Source organism: Corvus brachyrhynchos, unplaced genomic scaffold (assembly GCF_000691975.1).
Source record: "Corvus brachyrhynchos isolate BGI_N302 unplaced genomic scaffold, ASM69197v1 scaffold61, whole genome shotgun sequence".
Taxonomy (NCBI): domain Eukaryota; kingdom Metazoa; phylum Chordata; class Aves; order Passeriformes; family Corvidae; genus Corvus; species Corvus brachyrhynchos.
The window spans coordinates 6,726,959-6,740,737 of NW_008236478.1; the positions used below are offsets into that span (position 1 = coordinate 6,726,959).

At 51.6% G+C, this 13,779-nt stretch overlaps 2 protein-coding genes across 3 annotated transcripts in view; both read right to left on the reverse strand.

Moving 5' to 3' along the window:
* Positions 1–9,667, reverse strand: part of ABCC2 (ATP binding cassette subfamily C member 2) — a 20,234-nt gene extending 10,567 nt beyond the window's left edge. Inside the window, exons 1-11 of one of the 2 annotated variants that reach the window (XM_017726095.1) lie at positions 6,846–9,667; positions 6,140–6,313; positions 5,608–5,733; positions 4,440–4,574; positions 3,944–4,066; positions 3,558–3,613; positions 3,115–3,345; positions 2,347–2,538; positions 1,617–1,794; positions 868–1,122; positions 342–407 (exon numbers count right to left, since the gene is read on the reverse strand). In XM_017726095.1, the coding sequence (XP_017581584.1) occupies positions 342–407; positions 868–1,122; positions 1,617–1,794; positions 2,347–2,538; positions 3,115–3,345; positions 3,558–3,613; positions 3,944–4,066; positions 4,440–4,574; positions 5,608–5,733; positions 6,140–6,313; positions 6,846–6,887 (1,578 nt within the window). In that variant the 5' untranslated portion in view covers positions 6,888–9,667. Of the gene's footprint in view, positions 1–341; positions 408–867; positions 1,123–1,616; positions 1,795–2,346; positions 2,539–3,114; positions 3,346–3,557; positions 3,614–3,943; positions 4,067–4,439; positions 4,575–5,607; positions 5,777–6,139; positions 6,314–6,845 lie in introns of those variants that run through there. The other variant, XM_017726096.1, reaches the window with a different exon arrangement.
* Positions 9,668–9,764: 97 nt separating this feature from the next.
* Positions 9,765–13,778, reverse strand: CUTC (cutC copper transporter). Its single transcript, XM_008643821.1, has 6 exons — positions 13,616–13,778; positions 12,386–12,421; positions 11,857–11,990; positions 11,255–11,282; positions 10,754–10,859; positions 9,765–10,197 (listed from the first exon to the last, which is right to left on the reverse strand). Exons 1-6 carry the CDS (start codon positions 13,776–13,778, stop codon positions 10,086–10,088), a joined length of 579 nt encoding a protein of 192 aa, XP_008642043.1. The 3' UTR covers positions 9,765–10,085.
* Position 13,779: the final 1 nt, after the last annotated feature.

The window sequence follows — 13,779 nt, forward strand, 5'->3', positions numbered from 1 at the left end:
TCTCCTGTCCTGCTCACAGCCTGCAGCACTCCCCAGTGCACTCCCACTCCCTCAGCCTTAGCCTACAGGTCACCACCAGCCCCTCTGCCACCATGCCACTACCAGAGCCATCCAGGAAACACTCAGAAAATCCTCTCTTGGCTCTCAAGTCCCAGAGCTCCTCCCCAGCCAACTTTTCAATAGATGAGGAAGCCAAGGGAATTGCTGAGACCCAGACCCAGGGCCCCCAAGCTAGACTAACACTGGTGCAGCAGGGTTATACAGGTGTGCTGCCTCCAGGTACAGTGCACCAAGAAGAGGGGTGCAGCATCTGCCCAGGGAGTCTCCACTCCACTGTTCACCTTGATTCCATTGAGGATTTCAGTTATTATTTTCATGCGTTCGTCCTTGTTCTTCATGTTCCTCTCCTACAAACAGAAGAGCCAGACATCACCTAAACCAGACAGCAGCTCACCCTTGGAAATACATCTGGGCTGCTCCATAGCCTGGAGAAGTCATCTCATGAAGGTGAGCCTTGGCTCCCGGTGGCTCTGGACAAGCTGGGGAAAAACACCACCCTGCTGTCAGGTAGAAGCTGAAGCTTCATCTTACAATTGGCAATATCTCATTTTTAGTCCTCAAGGCTGTGCCCAGTCTGGTTCAAGTTCAGCTGTGATGGTAGAACAGATCTCACCTGTCTCCTACTCATGGCAGCTGACCACCTCTGGCTCAGGCTAGAGATACCTCCAGCCAAGCGAGATCAACTTCCTAGGCTGGGAAAGATCCACAGCATAACAGCAAAGGGTAGGGAGTGTGGAAAATGAGGGAGGGGAGCAACAGTGGGGATGGACGTGGGGGACCAGGGAGGATATTGCACCCACCACTGACCTGAATGGTTTTAGCCTTGGCAACCAGGAATGCGTTTATGGGGATGAGCAGCACCATGGTTGCAATACCAGCCAAGACAGAGGGGCCTAGCTCTCCCCAAAGGAAGACAATGGACAGGATAATTTGCAGGGGGGATGACCACAGCTGGTGAACAAAGTTGGCCATGTCCATGAACCTCTGGGCATCAGCTGACATCAGATTCACAGTCTCTCCCACCGTGGACTCCTTGCGGGTGGCTCCGGACATGGTGAGTGCCTGGAAAGAGAAAGCAGTCACCACAAGCCAGTCTGGGAGCAGCCCTGCTGCCAGCAGCATGGCTCAGAGCAGGGAATTAGCAGGCCAGGCTGAAACCACTTCTGAGTTTGCCCCTGGTGCCTCTGTACTGGCCACAGGTGCTTTCCTCACTGCCTGCAGACCTGGAGCCACTGCATGCTGGGTGCAAAGAAACACATCCCCGTGCAGGAATCCTAGTGGCACCTGCCCTAGGTGTTGCACTGCTCTGAAGAGAAACCTCCCTCGGCCCCTGGTAGCTGTCAAACACATGGTTGCAGCTCCCAGGTCCCAAGCAGAACTAGGGCTCACAGTGTCCCCAGTGCAGGATGGGTGTCCCCCAAGCTCTCCCTGTGCCTTCTGAGGAGTAAAGTGCACACACCCCAGTCACCCCAGCTTGATGGGGCAGGCAACAGATGATTTTATCCACGGCCCAGCTTGGAGAAAGCCAACAGGGGTGATGACAGAACCATACAGACCTTCTTGTAGATGGCAGCGATGAGACTGGCACGCACGTTTATGCCAAGCTGGAAGCACAAGCTGAAGTGCTGCTGCAGGCAGAGGGACTGGATCAGCGCTGTCAGGAAGAGCAGGATGGCATATAAATAGCCTTGCCAGGCAAAGGAATCCTCATCCGACACAAAGGCAATCAGCAGCCTGGAGGGGAAAGAAGCTCATGAGACACACACTCTAGTGAGACAGACCCAAGCAGGGTGTTCCAAATGAATGCAGGGAGAGCATCCTCACAAGAGTGGTAACCAAAACCTTGCCCCAGAGAGCTGGCGATGCTCAGCAAGCTGGGAACCCTGTTCTGCCAGGGACACGGCAATGGGTCACTAATGTAAGATCATCCACAGGGACCGTGCTGCTCTGCAAAACAAACTGGGGAGGCCCTGCTGGGCTGAGCTGCACTGACTCGTGGAGGGCCCCAAAGAAGAGCTGGGACTGTCTCCAGGGAGGGAGCAGGACTGCATAACAGAGAATGCAGGGAGCAAGATATTACACATAAGAGCTGGTAGGCAGCTCAGATCAGCTCTTGATTAAAGTGTATCCCAACACATTCTCCCACTTTTGGTGAGGGCACGAAATGTCCCCAGGGTCCATGGCTGGGAGAGGCACACATATGGAAGATGGTGGGGCTGAGTACAGCACATGCACTGGGAGGTGGTGGGGCTAGGTGCAAAGTCAGGACAGAGAGAAAGAACTCACTTCAGCAGCTGGGGGCTGACAAACACAAGTGCGTCATGCACCACCTTGAATGCCACCGCTAGCAAGAGGTTCTGCCGGAAGGTCTTGGCCAGGGTTTTCATCAACCAGCCCCTGGCATAATCCTTGGGAGGGCCAGAGTCCTTGTTGTCTCCCATCTTCTTCTTCTTCTTCTTCTTTGGCTGCTTCTCCTCCTAGAGGGAAGTCCACACCAAAGTGAGAGAGCTGGTTGTGCAGGCATCCTGTATCTGGAAGGAATTCCAGGGCAGCACCTCACAGACCCCAGATAAGGCATCCTAAATGAAGCCTTAGTTTTAACTCCTGTCACATTCCCTTTCACTGATCTCTGATTATGTCACACACACCCAGGACTAACACCTTCTCTTTTGTACCAAAGACAATTGTTGAAACCCAAACCAGCCTGAACCTCTCAGGCCAAAAATCGGGCAAATATGAAGAATCTGAGGCCAGGGGTGGTCATGGAATGATGTTTACTCTGACCTCTGTTGCTGGGAAGTATCTGAGGTAGATAGACATAAGGGAACTGCTTGTACTGCAGACTTGAGGGTGTCTCCTGTCTTTATGTAAGGCAGAAGGATGGACTTTCTTGGTCTCTCAAAATATGGGGATCTGCCAAGGACACAACAGGAAGACCCTGTCATGGGTTCCCCTATCTTTGCCCATGGACCTGCAGGATCAAAGAAGGGAAAACCCAGCAAAGAGGGCTGCAGGAAGTGAGGTGACCCTGCTCCCCAAGGCTGGACCTGGATGAGCACCAGGATGTCTTGGCTCTGGGCCTTGCTCATGCTGTTCACATGGTCTGGGTCACTTCCCTGGCGTCTCTTCTTGCGTTTCCGTTTCTCCAGTTCTGCTTGGGCCTTCCGCATTGCAGTCTTCATGTTCTTCTCAAAAGCAGTGTAAAGAGCCTTTGTCTTGTCTTTATCTTTCAATTCCCAGACATCCTCTATCTCCAAAGGCTTGCGATAGCCCTTGAGGACCATGCTGTGGGACAGAGAAATCCCGTTGGAATACTTGTTGGAGACTCCTTGCTGCAAGCGCAGAGCCTTCACACCCAGCCTGGCCCCGGGCTCAGGCTGCACAGGCTGCACCCAGTGTGGTGCCTCTTCCACCTAACTCCAAGCAGCCTGTGCTGCAGGTTCCCCTGGGGCACCCCTGCATTTTGCCAGCCCAACCTCCCTCAGAGCCCTGCTCACCTGCTGTACCATTCAAAGGTGATGGAGCTCAGGATGGAGGCTGTCACCTCTGGGTTCTACGGTGCAAAGCAAAGGGCATACTGAGAGATTGTTGACACTGGGAGATGGTGTTGACAAAAGCTGATTTAGCACCCCCAGCCATTAAGGAGCATCATAGGTTTCAAACCATGCCAGCTCCAGCCCCAGAAACCTCATCTCACAGCCAGTAGCAGCCCCCTCTGGTCACACATGCAGATGCCCTGTGCTATAGGCTCCAGCTCTTGCTGGGCCCTGTGATGAAGTCCTCAGGTCTTCCCAAGGAGCCTGGAGCCTGCATGGAGCCTGCCCTGCCCCACACAATGCTCAGGATGTGGTACACCAAACCCACTCCCACATAGTCCTCATACCTTCTTCCCGATTTCCTTTGTTTCTGGGGCAACATCTGAGAAGTTTGAGACAAGGAAGAGCAGCAGCTGGAGCCCGTAGGAGATGAAGAAAAGGATAAACCTTGGCAGGTCAGAGATTGGTTCCTGCAGGAATGGAAAGCCGAGGTTATTGCAGGGGGTTATCTCAAGGCCACCTGGTACTCAGAGACAAGATCCATCCCCTGGCTGAGCCCAACAGAGCACTGCAAAACTCGCTCTGAGTCCTGGATCAGCTTCCCTTTGCAACCTCTCCCTGCTTCTCGCTGACCTCCTCCCATAACTGTTTAAGGGGAGAAATTAGACAGGATGAATTTCAACAGCAATTCCTTCTCAGGTCTTTTCTGGTTCCCCAAGGTCCCCAGGGCAGCTGGGACCTCAGCGATACCACAGAGAGCTTTTCAAGAGAAGAGTATGAAGAAACTTTCTTTGGGAACAGAACAAGGGCGGGGGAAGCAGAGAGCTTCCTGCCAAATCCAACCTGCAGGGCTTTCCGGACGAGCGACTGGAACGGCAGTATCCCACAGAGAAGGGACAGTGTCCAGAAGCAGAAAAGCACCCCTGAATCTCTGCACAAGCAGAAGCGTCGTGCATCATGGATCAGCAGGACCATGATCTGCAGAAAAGACAATCAGTCAGAGGTTCAGGTAGAGCTGCAGGACTAGGTCTGGATCTAAAAGTGCCTTCAGAGCATGTGTCCTGGGATGCCAGCACACACGATCTGCTGGGATTCACTGCCTTGAATATCCTGAGTGCCTGAACACACCACCAACCCTTTGTAAGTTTCAGAATTAATTGCATAGGGCAAAGGTTTATTTCAGGAAGACATAAGATCAGGTTTGAATGTACCCTGACATCACAGCAGGGCACTATCACTCTTTTTAGCTGTTCTCAGTCCAGATTCTCAGACATGTCCAGCTGTGAGGGGTTATACCCTGTCTCCTGCACGTTGTCTCCTGACCTGGAACTGAACCCAGATCACATCCCAGCAGTGCAGCTTCTCTGGGCAGTGCCCTTGCCTTATCATCTCACATGGACTCTGCATGTGAAACTAAATGACAGGACAAAATAAGGATAGCAAATGAGGGTGTTACTTTTGCTTCCAAGTGTAGCTCCTGAGCATTTGTTAAGAATATCCCATGTCTCACACAAGATGTCTGTAACTTGCATGCACATATTCCATCAAGCTAGTAGCCCCCAGGTCCTCAGCTTTCTCCTCTGCCTGGGCATCCCGTGGTACTTCCAGGCTCTCTGCACAAAACTGAGCAGCAATGTACAGGAAGCTGTGAGACATCAGAGCAGCCAGCCATGGTCTGATGTTCACACTGCAAAATCACTCCTGTGAAACCCACACTGCTCCTAGTAAAGCTTCTGTCAGAGAGCTCAGCTACACTTGCAGGCATAGAACCATCCCAGTTTTAAGGATAGCAGCAGGGAGCATTGTACAACCATGCACCTGCCCTCAACATATTGCCCTCAAGCACCACCCACACATGTTTGGGGCTAGTCCTATCCAATCTCCAGGCTACCCTTCCCTCGTGGAAACAGCTTCCCACTGATGTCTGTGGTAGGGAACTCTTGTGCTGCTTGGCGCTGCAGCCTCCTCCTGTCCCTGGTGCCACACACCACACTCACGGCTGAGCCCTTACCCAGGTGGCGATGTACAGGCTGGGGTTCGTGTACTGGACAGCTGGCACAACATCCTGCTCAGCATCCTCTACAAATGCCAGGGCCAACTCTGCCACTGCCGTCAGCATCAGCAGAGTAGCCAGGACCTGTGGGGAAAGGGGGCCAGCCCGTTGTGGACACTGGGAACCACTGGGAGACAACAGAGTTCGGCATGAAATACACCCATAAACACTTTTCAACCCAGACTCTGAGCACTGCAAACATTTTAAGTTTGAAAGAAAACAGCCCACAAGATGAGAGGCCCCAGTACACACTCTGCCCTCCCTCCCACTGCACCCCAGCCCCGTTATCCCCTCTGTCCCAGATACACCTCATGCTGGACTCCCCTTTACCTTTCTGTCCCAGATGGTCCCCTATCCCACTGCTCCTCCCCCCCTACACTTCTCATCTCTCCATCCCACACCTGACTGTAGCACAGAATCTTCCCACTCACACCACCTACACCTCAGGCTGCCCCAGCCTGTCATCTGTGCCCCCTCAGCTCCACTCTACCTGTTTGATGACATAGAGTATGGTCACAGAGGATTTCTTGGCTCTGGATTTGCACATGGGCAGGAGCTGCCATGGGGCCAAAACCCAGAAGAAGCCAAGGGGGACCCAGACCAGCACAGTCTGCTGGAAGCACACAGGCAGGTCGGCATCCGGACGAGCAAGGTAGGAATCATTCTGGGGGCAGCAAGGACAGAACACCAAGTCATGTGGGATGGCTTAACTCTCACTGGGCACACAGGACAAGAGCCAACATTCCAGTAGGTCCTGCCCACCCAGCTCTACCCCATCGCATCCCCCTTCAACACCCGCCCTCCTGGCTGAGCATTTCAGCACTCAGCTGAGGTGGGAGTGATATCCCTCTCCCCATCTCTCTGCCTGAACGTGGAATGGCCATCCCTTGCTGGAGCCAAGCCAGCAGAAGCAGCTGAAGCCAAATCATTCCCCAGGAAGTCCATACAGGGTGCCCTGTTTTCCCAGGTGGGCTAAAACAGGACAGAGCTCACTCAGGGAGGCATCATTGCCTCACTGTCTGGTGAACACCGTGCAGGCAGTGCACAGCACTCAGTGCCATGGCAGTCCTGGATAAACAGCAGAACCTCTGCCGCCCACTGGCAGGACAAGCTGCGAGCCTTGGAATCCACTGCTCTCCCCCTCCACTGGGTGTCCTACCCCGAGAACAGGCAATGGGGATGGAACAGCCACTCACCCAGAAGATGGAGCCGCAGAACTTCTCCAGGGCTGCTGACATAGCTCAGGGGAGAAGAAGCGGCAGCTCCTTCCCCTCGCTCTGCCCAGCTGAGAGACCTGGGTGGATGCTCGGGATAAAAGTCCCCCCACACACCCTCAAGCGGTCTTGGGACAAAATCCCTGATGACACACAGTTATTTATTAACTTGGTGCTATTGCACAACCCCACAAACCAAAGCAGTGACCAAAAGGGCTTGGGAAGCTGCAGAGGCTCAGGAGAAGGGAGGAGAGGAAGACACAAGAAAGAGGTCAAAGGGGAGACAAAAGGAAATCACAGAGTCACTGCAGGACACCACAGCCATTGCTCAGAAACCACAGCCTTGATCAGTGCACACCAACAGACACAAACTCATCTGGACCAGCTAAAGACATGACTTTGGCGCAACAGACCTCTCCAGTGAGAGAAGCCGGCTGAATGCCGACGTAAAGGCCAGCAACGGCTGGTGCCACCGTGGGTGGTGCCACCTGGCAAGGTGACACCAGCAGTACCCCAGGTCTGGGAATTCAAAGTGTCTGGCAGCTGAGCTGACCACATGCTGCACTGGTCTGAGTCCTCAGGACGCATGTTCCTTTTACTAATTTCCAGCCTGCAGAGCCTGAAGATTTTCCAAACTTCTCCTTTTGCTTCTTTCTTTCCCACATTTCCATGTTGTCTGTGTGTTATGGCAGTTGGCTGACCACAAAACCCCAGACACTTTGAGAGAGAAAGAGGACGATTCCTGAGGAGAATGACTGCCACTGAACCCTTGCTGCTTAGAAAGGCCTAGGTGTGACAGGGACAAGCGGGGACGGTGCAACTAAGGCTGGAACTGGATTTGCTTTATCATGTGTGCTCCTGAGGAATAGTAGATAAAAGGGGACAGTAGAGTGACTGCAATGATTATGTTGTCTCATTATACATGGAGTTAGTAGATAACTCAGAAGTCAAGGGTGACACAATGAGTAATTGCTCAGGAACCATCAATATGAGAGAAAGGCTCAATGTCCAAATCAGTGGTTAATTATTAGCAGTTTGTCTGATTAAATCCACATGTTTCTGTAAATAAAACTACCCCTAGTGCTTGGTCCTCCAGGCCAGAACCAATACACTGCCCATGAGAGCTGTAAACTGATACAATGAATAAGGAGTAAGTGAATGGAGCAGTCACTCAGCCCTTGACCATCTGCACTGCTGATGTGATTCTTCTTTCTGACACAGGTACAGATGTCCTCTGGCCTTGCTCAAAACCACTTGGAGCACTGCTGCCAAGGGGGCCACTTGCTTATGGCACCTTCCTAGGTAGTGCCCCCTTGTCTCAGTTTTTAGTACATGTCACAGTTCATCCTCACCCCGTCTTTGGTCTCTCAGCACAAGATTCCGCTCTTTTCAATGTTCAAGACAAGCACACCTCCACTTTCTCTACCCTCACAGCTGGGACATGCTCCTCCTAAAAACCCACAAAGCCTTACTGTCCTTCAGCTCCTTCCATAAATCTTCCTCCACTAAAATACCCAGAAAATGTTCACTGGGACCAAGATAAGCAAAGCAGTAGCACCTCTTTGCCAACAGTATCAGTTTCCCTGTGCTACCCTGTCTTTATCCATCTGTTGTCCAGCATAACTTTTCAAAACTAGGCATTGATTCATGCCTGTCTCACACAGGGTCTGGTCCAGAGGTCTCTCCTGGAAAATCTACAAATTCCTCCAGCCCTCACTGCTCCTCTCTTCTCTGAAGGGTTTGCCTCTCTGCCTTGTCATGCTGTAACTCCATGTGAGTACAAAAACCTGAGGGGGCTGGGTCAGCAGAATATTCATCTTAATTGAGCTACCAGTATCATAATCATGACCATGACTCATGAAATCTCACAACATAAGCCATGAACTCTTAAAGCGGGGATTCCAAACTATATTGATTATAGCCACAAATTTAATCACTCTTTCTAGGTTTTGATCCTTCCTACTGCCTGCACATCTGTCAGTGCTAAAGCAGGCTGACGCCAGCACTATGCAGTCATTCCCTTCCCAGCTCCTCCGTTAAGAACTTAGGCTCCCAAGGTTTTGGGAGACACAAATATCTCTGAAGATCCATGTGAAAAGGTGGATGTACCCTTTAGGCTGAAAATATGTAATCTTGATGATAGGTTTTCAATGCTGTGATTCTATTTTAGGTGACAAAGGTGCTGCCACCTTGCCAAGTATCACATTTTTTCCATACATCCTCACAGGCTGTAAGCTATTGCCAAGATGAGACGAGAAATCTGTACCCTGCTTTTGCTTCCTGAGGTCCACTATCTCTGCTGTCAGAGGGATTCTCAACAGCTTTGTCATATTTTACAGAAGAGCAGGCAGCAAGGATAAAGGTGCTTTACCTCTGGGTTTCTGCTCTTCTAATGGACCACCCTGATGCCATTCAAATCTTTCATTGGATATTTTACAGAGTAACTGAAGTGAGTCTGAGGCTTCAATCCTGACTAGGCAGTAATGACTCAACAGGCACATTCCCCAAGCACTGTCTGGAAAACAAGTGGTTTATGCTTTATGTTGGGACAAAAACCTGGGAACTCCCTTAGGAAAAGCACCTTGTCCTCCCAAGAAATCTCCTCATGCACCAATCCCACCTCGAGCACTGAGGGCCCACAGCCCAGCATGTCTCACAGCTTCCTCACCTCATCAGTCAGGTGCTTCTCACCACTTACAGCTGCTGCATTGCTAATCCCCACCTATCCTACTGGCTAACCACAGCAAGCCTTGTTTCCCAGCTGCAGCTATGATGTTTCCCACCCTGGCATTCTGGATGTGATTGTACTCTCTGGCACAGCAGGGTCCTGATCAATTCAGGGTATGCAACATGGGTTACAGTCTTACCTGAAAATATAAATAAACTTTAGAAGAGCACAGCAAGAGGGGGGCAGCTGCAGTGTTTATTTGACAATCACATGCAGTGCTACACATTTCAGTCCCCCTACTTGCTCACCTCCCTTCCTCCCAAATGCTGCCGAACAGCTGTCGCTGTAACATCTGGGAATGAGTCCTTTTATTTAAAATGGCCAACATAAGTTTCCAGGCCAGGGACTTCAGGGGAAGCCAAGGGAAGAGGTGTCAGGCTTCATCACCTAGTGCACATCCTCTGCAGCCTGAGGATGGAAGCAGTACCCATCTGTCCGTGTGCCAGGGCAGACCCTGGAGTCTCAGCGTTCTTGTCCCAGCACAGAGCCGTCCACTACAGAATGTTCTTGGCAATTGCATTCAGGGTCCTCACTTTGGCCACATCTGCCACCTTTATGGAGTACTCGGGGGCAGAGAAGGACGCTCCCATGGCAACGTTCGGATTTCTGTCAGGAAAACCAGCCATTAGTGGTGATCTGCTGGTGATACAGATGAGTAAGACCCACCAAGAAAAACACCCCCATATTTCCCCAAGTCTCAGCATTGGCCAAAGATGGTGCCACCCAAACCAAAGATGGGATAGTAATAGAAAGAACAATAATCCAAAGGAGCACAGACCTATGGACAAATAGAACCCATTCCTCACTCATTTCTCAGCACATCCCACTGGCTTCCCAAATCCTACATGCTTATGTTAAAAGTCTAAGGCAACTACACCAGCACCTGCCTTCCCAAGTGCCCTCACAACTCCCAGGGCAGCAGTAGCAAGAGAAACACCCCAAGGATCTGGTCCTGCACAGAACTCATGTCCACATGAGGAGCACTTCTGGATTCATACACAGCAGAATACAGTGTCGGGCACCAACATCCCAACCACAAGAGCACAACTAGCGCTCAGGAAGCTGTCTGAAATTTATGCCAGTTCTTCAAACTCACATTTACATTCATGTAGCCTTTCCCTCGCAGAGTTCTCCTAAAAAATAAACTTAAGTAATCAGTTACCTGAACTTCATCCCCGAGTCCCGAGCTGAGCGAGCAGAGCAGTGAAACTCAGAAGCAGTGGAGCCTTCCAGAATCCGCTGCAGGTTGCGCTCCGTGATGCCACCTCCTGGTGGGAAGAAGCCCAATGTCACACACCGAGCAGGTGACGCTATTCCAGACATCACCCCGGGACCTCACCGCTAAGGGACAGGAGCCATACACACTGAAGGGAAAAAACAGCCCTTGGGACAAGAGACCTAGGCACATGAAAAGAGACAGGAGAAGCCTTGGCTCATGTTCTCCCACAGATCTAGAACTGTCCTCAAGTCCTGCAGGGAGCAATAGCTGCAGGGCTCTGCCCTCCCCAACAGGCTGCATGGCCTTTACTCACACCAGGATAGGAGCTGCTCCTCCTGGGCAGCTGGCTCAGAAAGCCAGATAAGAGAGTGGATCTCAGGACAAGAGGCTAGGAAGGGCGGGCTAGGGATTGCAGGACCTGGTACAGATGACAAAAAACATTACCTGGCACCACCACAATTCTGCCCTTCGCCTGAAAGAAGAATAGCACGTTAGTGATATTATTGAGCACTAACATTCACACGTGCATTTGTGAGGCAGCAAGGAAACCTCACATGCAGCACTTTCCACAAGCTCACAGATGTCACCATGGTCTATAATCTGTGTGCTCTCACCCATCTTTTTTGTACCATTCATGTTTTACAAGGAAAAATGGAAAAGAACTTGCAATTCTGTCACCATTCCCTCCTACCTCTCCATCCCACCTGGCTACCCCTCAGGTACATCTGTTGCACTTTCCTAAAAGGAACTGTGAGACACCCAGCAGGGATCTCACTGCTGTTTGCATGGGCTCATCATGCCAGCTGTTGGAACCAACTCCCACCACCCTCCCCCAGTCTGCAAGCAAGAACAACCCAACCAGCCTTTGCTGTGGGAGACTTCAGGGCCCAGCCCACTTGGACTTGGGGAAACATTAAAGCCAATCAAGAGAGGGAAGGCAAGTACTCCTTGACAGAAGTCCCCTTCCAGAAATGAGGAATACCATAAAGCAGCTGCCTGCAGGCAGTGCCCAGGGAGTTACCCAGCGGAGCACAGCAAACACTCACCTGTTCTGCAAGCCTCTTAATCAAGGACAATCCTTCCAGTGCTGAGCTGTCACAGCCACTCGTCAACACCCGCTCAAAGCCCAGGGAAATCAGGGTCTCCAGTGCCACCAGAGGGTCATGCACCATGTCAAAGGCTGAGGGACCAGAACAACAGCTCAGAAATCGCTCGGTTCATTGTGCTCAAGCCCCGTCCCTCAGCCAGCTCCCCTGAGGAGCCCAAAGGCAGTGATAGGAAGGGTCCTGCTCACACCCTGGATTCACAGCTCCTGACTGTAACACTCCCCTTGCAGCAGTGCCAGGGCCACCATACTCAGCTCCTCAGACACCTCCTCTCTCACAAGATGAGACAGCCCCCAAACCTGAGCCCACTGGACCTTTTCCCTTGTGGGGAATAGTACAGCCTGCAGAGCTTTCCCCCTCCAAAGAACAACCAAAGAACATCAAGCTCAGCTCCCTCCCTGCCTCACCTTCCCCCATCAGTGGGACACAGACTGGACCCTGCCCAGGGCCACTGTCCCTGGCAACTCACCGCGGTGAAATGTGACTGGCAGGGGACGGCACACAGCTGCAAAAAGAAGACATGTGGTCAGTCAGGGCTGGTACAGAGTGCCTTGTGCTAGAACCAGAAATGCACGACACGGAAGAGGGAAAAGGCTTCTCAAGCCATTCCTGGGGAGCTCAGAAGAGTCCTCATTCTTGCTGAGAACAATGCAGTGGCTGCTGTTTATCCAGGCTCTTTTCGTGGGGAAGAGTTCTTCTGCCCTTTGAGAAAGCAACAAACCTTTGTTTTTACGGGTAACACCAAAACCCCCCAACTCATCTGGAACATGCAGAACCCTCAATCCCACCACAGGTGACTTTCTCTGCAGGAACGTTGTATCATCTACCTGGGGACAGGACCTCTTTGAAAGCAGGACAGCTGATTTTTGTGATTTCTTTCACTACCTATGATTTCTGCTGTCAGACCGCAGCAAACTTCACCAGAGCTGCTCTAATTACTGCGCAAAGCTTGTTTATTTCTACAAAAAGACATCCACCTGCTCCCTGCGCTGGAAACAGCAGAACACAAGTTGGCCTAGTGGAGCTAAGTCCTGGCAAGACCCTTTTGCTGCACTCCTTACAGCACATTCAGCTTCACATGTGAACCTCAGCACCACATCACCAGGGAAAGGCTGAGCCCTCTTTAACTTTCGCTGCAGCTCCCCAAAAATATACAAAAAGAAAGAGAATTTGCTTCCGCATGTTTGTAGCCTGGACTAACAATCTCCCACTGCAGGTTCAGTAGCTTTTAATGTGTTCACACCTCTCTCTCGTTATCTTTTCTCCCCGTGTTTGTTAAGAGGAAAAAAATGAAGGTGAATTGCCAGCTACACACAAGGCCAAAGTCCAGGAGATACATATCCTGCACACCTGTAGCAAGGATATAAGGAAAAGAAAATGAGGAAGGAAGAGAATCCAACAGCTGAATGCCCCCAAAACAGCTCATCAAAGCCTTCTTACACTTTGCTATTACATCCCAGGTAACCTCAAACTCTCTCTGTGTGAACGGCTTAGGGTTGTGGCCCTCGGTCCGCAAAGTTTCTTAACTACTTAATGTCTCGCAGGTATGGCAGCAAACGAAACCGAAAAAGGGCGAAAGAGACAGCAAGACTGCAGAAAGGATGTGCAGACCGAAGCCCTCTGTACAGCTCTACGGCATCAGCCGGAGCAGCGCTGCAACGCTGTCACAGCACAGAGCTTTGCCTGCAGACAGCCTCACCCAGCAGCGCCGTGCAGAGCTCCGTGTCGATGCGCCCGTCCTCGGTGAGGGCCCCGAACACCAGCCCGTCAGCCCCGTGCAGCTTGGCCAGGCGGATGTCGGCTTTCATCACCTCCACCTCGCGGTCCGAGTACAGGAAATCCCCGCCGCGGGGCCGGATCATG

Bases quoted from the DNA above. Each gene is read 5' to 3' on its own strand.
- CUTC (XM_008643821.1), bottom strand. From the start codon at position 13,778: ATGATCCGGCCCCGCGGCGGGGATTTCCTGTACTCGGACCGCGAGGTG. The intron at 12,422-13,615 runs GTGAGGCTGTCT...TTCTTTTTGCAG, and splicing joins GCTCTGCACGGCGCTGCTGG to CTGTGTGCCGTCCCCTGCCA. The intron at 11,991-12,385 runs GTGAGTTGCCAG...CTGGTCCCTCAG, and splicing joins GCCAGTCACATTTCACCGCG to CCTTTGACATGGTGCATGAC.